This window comes from Rosa rugosa, chromosome 2 (genome assembly GCF_958449725.1).
Source record: "Rosa rugosa chromosome 2, drRosRugo1.1, whole genome shotgun sequence".
In the NCBI taxonomy this organism is placed as follows: Eukaryota; Viridiplantae; Streptophyta; class Magnoliopsida; order Rosales; family Rosaceae; genus Rosa; species Rosa rugosa.
The window spans coordinates 58,965,923-58,974,695 of record NC_084821.1 but is presented as its reverse complement, the minus strand read 5'-3'; the positions used below and the strand labels follow the sequence as shown (position 1 = coordinate 58,974,695).

The 8,773-nt window shown below is 39.7% G+C and overlaps 1 protein-coding gene across 1 annotated transcript; it reads right to left on the bottom strand.

Moving 5' to 3' along the window:
* Positions 1 to 6,283: 6,283 nt before the first annotated feature.
* Positions 6,284 to 8,773, bottom strand: LOC133731154 (receptor-like protein EIX2). The gene has a single exon (XM_062158599.1). It carries the CDS (start codon positions 8,771 to 8,773, stop codon positions 6,284 to 6,286), a length of 2,490 nt encoding a protein of 829 aa, XP_062014583.1.

Here is an 8,773-nt window from a genome sequence, read left to right as displayed (position 1 = left end):
TGGGGAGAAAATCTTTGGATTACTTGTTCTTCAGAAAGACCACGACAGTCTGCACGCGAGTGCGGTCTGTAACTGGAGGTCTTATGTTTCGGGCAGTTAACGTAAACCTTTTGATAAGGGTTTGCGCTTGACTTCCCAATGGCTTCTGGAAGTCTGAATTGAAAGTAGCTGAATTCAATAAGACACTGTGAATCAAGGTTTAGACGTGCGGCCCAAGTATAGTCGCCTAGACACAAATTTTCTTTCAAATCCTTTGGGCAACCTTACTGAAATGGCCAGATGGGGGAGGGCGAACAAAAGAGGCAGAATCCATTTTGGCATGAACTACTCCCACATAGTGGTTTAGGCCCATTTGTACGCACTTCTGGATTCAATAACCTGTTATGAACGTTGTCCCCTTTCTAGACACCATTTCACATAGGCTATTCTTACTAAGATGAGAAAGATCATAAGCGTGAAGACAGTTCAACAAGTGTTAATAAAAACCGCCCTTAACCTTAAGGGACCTGAACTAGGCACCAATAAGGAGTTTAGGTCAATATTAACAAAAGAGACTTCACCTATTCCGTTATGATTCACAACCCCTTACTAACCTCAACTTCTTAATAGTGGTGTGATTTATAGCTCACAGTTTGTCCCACTGGGCGTGCCAAAATGTTTGTTTTGAAGCCCGGTGGTTGAATGTGCTTCAAGAGAAAAACTTCTAATGTAGTCCCACTGGGCGTGCCAAAATGTTTGTTTTGAAGCCCGGTGGTTGAATGTGCTTCAAGAGAAAAGACTCTGATGTAGTCCCACTGGGCGTGCCAAAATGTTTGGTTTGAAGCCCGGTGGTTGAATGTCTTGAAGAGAAAAAAAATTCTAACCTTGTCCCATTGGGCGTGCCAAAATGTTTGGCTCCAATTTTGTTGCAGCTGGTCAACAGTCTCTTTTCTTGCGCGGGCGTGCCAGCACCGTTCGGGTGCGGTCATCGGGGGTGTCCCTTGACCTGACTTCTTTCAAGCGATTGTAGACGAGGAGAGCACCAACCTCGTCGCGGGATTCTTTGTGCCTCGTGGTGAGGACTTTGCTGAAGTTTCTTCTTGTTCACAAGTCGATACTCAATATTGCAGATTGAGCAGAGCGAAATCACCGGGAAGTATTGAGATCTTGCTAAAGCGTGACTTTAGCTTGGCTGGGTTGCTAGGGCGTTACCCTTGCTTGGCTGGTTCTGTAACCGTTGTGGTCGCAGCACTACCGTCGGCTCCCGAGGAGACTAGGACCGAAGCACGTTGACAGAGGGTTTGGTGGCACTGAAAGTCGGCTTCTGAGAAGACTAGGACTAGGAGTGTGATCACTGGTAAGAGAAAGAGAAAGAAGGGGAGAGGAGTTGCTCTTAGACAGGTTGCTCTAGAGAGAACTTAGATCATCTTAGAGATGTTTTGATGTTGTGTTGTGAATGGGTGTTTGGTCGTGGTACTACAATCGGCTCTCGAGGAGACTAGGACTGAAGTACGTTGACAGAGGGTTTAGTGGCACTGAAAGTCGGCTTCTGAGAAGACTAGGACTAGGAGTGTGATCACCGGTAAGAGAAAGAGAAGGAGAGGATTTGCTCTTAGAGAGGTTTGCTCTAGAGAGAACTTAGATCATCTTAGAGATGTTTTGATGTTGTGTTGTGAATGTGTCTTGGTGTCGGTGTTTGGTCGTGGTACTACAATCAGCTCTCGAGGAGACTAGGACCGAAGTACGTTGACAGAGGGTTTGGTGGCACTGAAAGTCGGCTTCTGAGAAGACTAGGACTAGGAGTGTGATCACCGGTAAGAGAAAGAGAAGGAGAGGAGTTGCTCTTAGAGAGGTTTGCTCTAGAGAGAACTTAGATCATCTTAGAGATGTTGTTGTTGAATGTGAATGGGTGTCTTTAGAATGAGAGGAGAATGTGTTTATATAGGGAAGAAAAAGAAGAGTGAAATGATGAGTGGAAGAAAAATAATGAAAGTAGATCTAAGTTCACTTGTAAAATATGGAAAAGATAGAGAAAAGATGAAATGAAAGCAAAGCATGAAGGTGCAGCAACATGGAAGTGGTGATGATCTATTAAAGAGATTGTAGAAGAAAAATATATCCAAGGAAAAAGAGAAAAGCATCTAGATTTCTTCATGTGGGTAGGAAACATGAACATGTGAATATTGAGCTGGTTTTAGGTCAGTTTCTGCCCCTTTATTCCTTCAATTATTTCTCCAACAAAACTTCATTATATGCCTTCGACTTCTTCATATGAAATGTTCCACTATGAGTGTAGATCATCCTGAAAAATTTTCAGATTTTTATTCCATGTGGTTGGGCCGAAAATGCTGCTGGACCTCTTACAGGTCCAGTTTTCCAGTTTTGCTTCTATAGAAAATTGGGCTGATTGTTTGAAGGCCTTCCACTCAAAAAAAGCTCTTGCACTCTGCATAAGAAATGATCCTTGGGCTGTCTAGAATGGATCTGGAAAGTTTCAGCACATTTCGATTTCATTTGGTTAGTCTGCCACCCCTCCTTCCTTGTCTAGCTCGGTTTTTCCTAGCTGAAGTAGGAAAATATGCTAAAGTTGACTTGTCATACTTCCATAGTAGGCTTTATTTAGCCTCTAAATATATATTTCGAGCTTGTCGAAAATATATAGCTTGAGCCACTGATATTGGCTCAATTTCTCCAAGACGTGCATTGTCAGGCCAAAATGTTCATTTTGGATCCAAACAGGGTCCATTTGCCTTGTTTTTGCAAGACAATGGAATTAAAGCTCAATATACAACACCCTATAACCCACAACAGAATGGTGTTGCAGAGAGAAAGAATAGGACTCTTTTGAACATGGTTAGATGTATGATGTGTACAACAGGTTTGCCTAAATTTCTGTGGGGTGAGGCTTTAAAAACTGCAAATTATATTTGCAACAAAACACCTAGCAAAGCCATAGAAAATACTGCTTTTGAGCTTTGGTGTGGCAGAAAACCTAGTCTTCATCACTGCCATGTTTGGGGATGTCATGCAGAAGCTAGGATTTATAATCCAAGCTTGAATAAACTTGATCCTAAGACAGTTAGTTGCTATTTTATAGGTTATCCAGATAAATCTAAAGGCTATAAATTATATTCTTCTCATCATTCACCTAGAATTTTTGAAACACATCAAGTAAAGTTTCTAAGTGAAAAAGTTCACAATACAAACCTTGAGGATTTAACCTCAGATTTTGAGGAAATTGTGTCGGATGAGAATATAAGTGTTGTATTGCCTTTAGAACAAGATGTAACTGATCGAGTAACTGACCACGTAACTGTCCCTGATCAAGTAACCGGTCATGTAACTGGTCATGTCACTGACCATGTAACTGGTCAAGTACCTGTCACTGGTCAAGTCACTGACCAAGTAACTGTCGCTGGACAAGTAACTGACCATGTCACTGGTCAAGTAACTAACCAAGTAACTGTCACTGGTCAAGTAACTGACCCTGTAACTGATCAAGTCCCTGTCAACCCTCAGCCTAGAAGATCACAGAGAGCAAGAAAACCAACTTATGGGGGGGAAGATAGTGGCTACATTGTTTATCTGCAAGAAGCAGAAATTGAAATGGACTGTGCAGAGGACAATGATCCAACTACATTTAACCAGACTATTGAAAGTAATGAATCTCATCAATGGCAGCTAGCAATGGAAGCAGAAATTGATTCCATGAGCCAAAATGCAGTTTGGGAATTAGTTGAACTTGACCCTAATCAGAAACCTATAGGTTGTAAATGGGTTTTCAAAACCAAAAGAGATGCAAATGGCAATGTAGAGAGACATAAAGCAAGATTAGTTGCCAAGGGTTTTACACAGAAGGAGGAAATTGATTTTACTGAGACTTTTTCTCCAGTTTCTACAAAAGACTCGTTTAGGATAATCATGGCTTTAGTGGCTCATTTTGATATGGAGCTGCACCAAATGGATGTTAAAACAGCCTTCTTGAATGGTGAACTAGATGAAGTGATTTATATGAGGCAGCCAGAAGGTTTTGTGCAAGCTGGAAGTGAAAACTTAGTATGCAGGTTAAGAAAATCAATTTATGGCCTTAAACAAGCTTCTAGACAGTGGTACAAGAAATTTGATTCTGTGATTTCTACTTTTGGATTTACAGAGAATCTTGTTGATGAGTGTGTTTACTTGAAGACAGTTGGGAACAATTTTATTTTCCTAGTACTCTATGTCGATGATATACTTTTGGCTAGCAGTAACTTTAAACTGCTTAAAGACACCAAGAGCTTTCTGTCAAAGAATTTTGACATGAAAGACTTAGGAGAAGCATCCTATGTACTAGGCATTGAGATTAAAAGAGATAGAGCACAGAGACTACTTGGTTTGTCTCAACAGAATTATATTACCAAAGTTTTGAAGAGATTTGGTATGGAGAAGTGTGCAGCTGGAGAAGTTCCCATGTCCAAAGGTGATAAGTTAACCAAGAAGCAGAGTCCTAATAGTGATGTTGAGAAAGAAATTATGGAGTCAAAGCCTTATGCTAGATTTGTAGGAAGTCTCATGTATGCACAAGTCTGCACTAGGCCAGACTTGTCTTTTGCAGTAGGGATTTTATCGAGATTCCAGTCTAATCCAGGCCATGAACATTGGGTAGCTGGGAAGAAAGTGTTGAGATACCTGCAGAAATCTAAAAGTCACATGCTAGTTTATAGGCAAGTGGAGGATCTGAAACTCGTTGGATTTTCAGATTCTGATTTCGCAGGGAACTATCCAGACTCCAAGAAGTCAACTTGTGGATATGTGTACATGCTAGCAGGAGGTGCAGTTGCTTGGAAAACCATGAAGCAAACACTAGTTTCAACCTCCACCATGCAAGCTGAATTTATTGCAGTATATGAAACTGTGTGTGAAGGAATTTGGATCAGGAATTTCTTGATGCAGACCAAAGTGTTAAGTCACATTGTGGCAGGCACACTTGTGATTTATTGTGATAATGAAGCAGCAGTTTTCTTCAGTAAGAACAGTAAAAGATCAAATAATTCTAAACACATTGATTTAAAGTATTACAGTGTTAGAGAAAGGGTTAAGCATGGTGAGATAGCTGTTTTGAGCATTGACACGAATTCGCAGCTAGCAGACCCCTTCACCAAGGCCTTGTCAGTAGCAGCATTCCAGAAACATACAGCCAGCATTGGAGTTTTAGCTAATCTAGATGCTTAGGTTCAGTAGAGAGTTAATCCAGTTGGAGCAATTTAAATTTCTAAGGTTTTTGAGTTCTTGTATTTTTTAGTTGTGATCTTTTGACTTTATTTATCACAACTTATTTGTAATGACAGATTTTATTATTAATAAATTTTGAGGTATTTTCAGATTATGGTTATTGCTGCAGTTTTTTGTTGAATGTTCTGAAAATTATCGATTTTGTGTTTAAAGTTATACTTGCTATCAGATGGCTTAAATCATGTGAAGCATGATGTTAAGGTTCAAGCAATATTTTTAAGCCATCAGTGTTCAGTGAATTTGCTTGAGTTTCTAGTTTTAGAAACATAAAGTAGGACCTAATATATGTTTACTTGTTGATACACATTAACATATATTGTATCACTTCTGGTTGAACATATGTGGATTGCAGAAGCTTGTGTTAGTGGTTTTGAAACTCTGCATTTTTGTTAAAATGTATACTGTTTCTTGCTCTGCATAAGTAACTGTGATCTGACCATGTTGGAATGGATTTTCGATTTGAGTTTGTTATCTGGCGCGCACTTCAGTAAGTTAAGTAGGTTTTGATGTTCTCTAGTGCAAATCATCGAGCATGATATGTGTGAGTCCAAGGGGGAGATTGTAAGATCAAATATGGACATAACACATATCATCATAAAGTAATTGATGATTAGCTTAATATCAATCCTAGTTTAATATGGATACAAACAGTGAATCAATACCAGTGACTTAATGAAGTAGTGTATCAATTCATTAAGGATAGTAATCCATTGCTTAGTCTACAAGAAAGGCTACAAGTTGTGATACATTAGGAATCTAACCGTGAAACCTAAACCGACAATGAATGCTTTAATGGGAAGCTTCTTGAGGTTTAAGTCTCATATATATACAGATGAATTGGTCCCTGATTACTACCACGACTATTGCATATTGTTCTGTCCATTGAGAAGCAAGTTGGTAAGTAACAGAAGACCACATTCAGTGATCGAGTTAAGCAGTTGCATAAGATGGAATCCATGTCTGTTATTGCTGAAGGTAAGCCTTAATCCTTTTATGATTGTTGTGCATATGTTGTGAGCATGTAACTATGGTTTTACAGCTCATGCATCTTGTCTCCGTCTTCTGGGCATTTTGAAAGAGGAAATCCACAGAGTGAAGGATTGCCCTCATAAATAGATGAATCATCGAGCGTCTGAAGTTGGTTGCCTGAAGGAATTCTTCCGGTCAAGTTGTTGCGTGACAAGTTCAAGTGAGATAAGAAGGTCAGAGAAGCGAGACTTTTTGGAATCTGTCCTGAAAGTTGGTTCTGAGAGAGGTCAAGTGTTTCGAGCAACTTCAAGTTTCCAATTTTTGAGGGGATATTTCCACTTAATTGATTTATGGACAGGTTTAATGTGCCTAATCCAACAAGACTGTTGATTTCTTCAGGAATTTCACCTTCTAAATCATTACTTGAAAAATCAATAATGGTTAGAAGTTCTGCATTGGATAAGAAGTATTCACTTGCTCTTCCTTTTATAGTCACAGTTGTTACCTCAGACTCACTACCGCCGCTCCAGCCACTATAATTACGATAGGCTAAGGAAGTCAAATTATTCAAACACTTGGGAATAGTCCCTGAAAATCTGTTGTGACTAAGGTCTAGGATCTGAAGGAAAGGAAGACTGCACAAATGATGAGGAATATGTCCACTTAAAGAGTTTGATTGCAATTGTAGCACTGCGAATGTGTCCACTTTTGATCCTATCCAAGAAGGTATGCTTCCAGTAAATTTGTTGCCTCCAAGATAAAGTCTCTCCAAACCAGAGCAATTTTGCAAGGCAGAAGGAATTTCTCCGCTAAATTGATTGTTGTCTGTCTTCAGTATATAAAGAGAACTTGGAATGCCCATTGAGCTTGGAATATTACCAGACATATTGTTGTTTGAGACATCCAGAGTGTATATGCCGCTCCACAAACTCCATTCTTTAGGGAATTCTCCGGATAACTGGTTGTTATTCAGAGCAAGGTAATATAGAGATTGAATGCTACAAATAGATGATGGAATAGTGTCATAATATTGATTATGGCTCAAATCTATGGTATGCAGAATTGGAAAAGAGTTGAATCGGAACGGAAGCTTTCCACTTATTTGATTGTAAGATAAATCCAAAAATTCGATTTGGGAAGATATCTTAAAGAGCCATTCCTCTGGTATTGGACCCGAGATTCCAGCATTTGTAAGTAAGACATGAACGAGCTCAGTTTGAGATTGAAGCCATAGAGGGAAGCCAGCACCTACTCGGCAATTGTCCATGTAAATATCACAGAGCTTGAAAGGAGGAACCCATTCATAATCAGTCAAATTGAAAATGATGGGCACAAGTCGATCAGTGCTTACACTAAAAGACTTTAATCTTGTGAGATTTATGAGATGGGCTTCCGTTAAACTGTCTTCCCATAAATTATTAAACAGATTAAGGCTAACCAGCTGAGTGAGTTTTCCCAAACTTTCGGGTATGGACCCATTCAAGGAATTGTCACTGAGTGAGAGATATTGCAGGCTTTTCAACATTTGCATCAAACTAGGGAATTTGCCTACCAGCCCACAGCTAGATAAATCTAGTGACTCCATTCTATTAAATGAACAATTTGAAAAACCACTCAAAAACTCTTCAATCCCCCCATCAAAGTCGTTGGCTGGAAGATCTAATGACTTTAGCTTGCACAAATTTCCAAAGAATTTGGGAAATAATTGACCTTTGAGTCCAATACTCGATAAGTCAAGGTGTTCTAGAGATTTTAGTCTTACAAATTCATCAAGAGAGGGGCGAATGAAAGGATTACCCCCAAGATCAAGTTTTGTAAGACTAGTAAGATTAAACATCCATTTAGGAAACGAAGAATTAATATCGTTAAATGACATATCGAGGACCAAAAGTGATGTGAAGTTAATTGTGGGCAGCGAGAGTGGAAGCTGGTTTCCACTAATTTGGCAAGAAGACAAATGCAACTCCAAGAGTGAAGGAAGCATGTTGACATCATGTAGCCAACTTACTCCTGTGCTGCTAAGGTCCACACCTCTAAGATTGAGGTACTTTAGGGAAGAGAGATGAGAAAGCCAATTCAAGTTTTTGGAAGAAGGATAAATAGAACTGAGGTCAAGATAGTTCAAGTTTGAGAGGTTACAAAGAGATGGGGGAATCTCTCCCCAAAATGAATTGTGCGAGAGATTGAGATACCTCAAACTTGTAAGCTGGCCAATGAAGTTGGGAATGTGAATCCCTTTGAAGTAATTGTTGCTCAAGTCTAAGTAACTCAAATGTTTCAAGCCAAGCAAAGAAGGATTCAACTTACCCCCCCCCCCCAAACAAGATTCTTCAAATTTAGTGCTGTTCCAGTACCCTGCGGAGGTCCACAGATCGTTATACTCAATGTATGGATATGGATTTCGGAGGTCAATGATTGCAACATGACCAGTGCAGTTGTTGCATGAAATGCCTCTCCATCGACAACATTGATGACCCACCCAGGAAGAAAGCCTACCAGACGGATCAGTGAGATCTTGTTTAAAGCTGAGAAGCACTTGTCTCTCTTCCTCCAT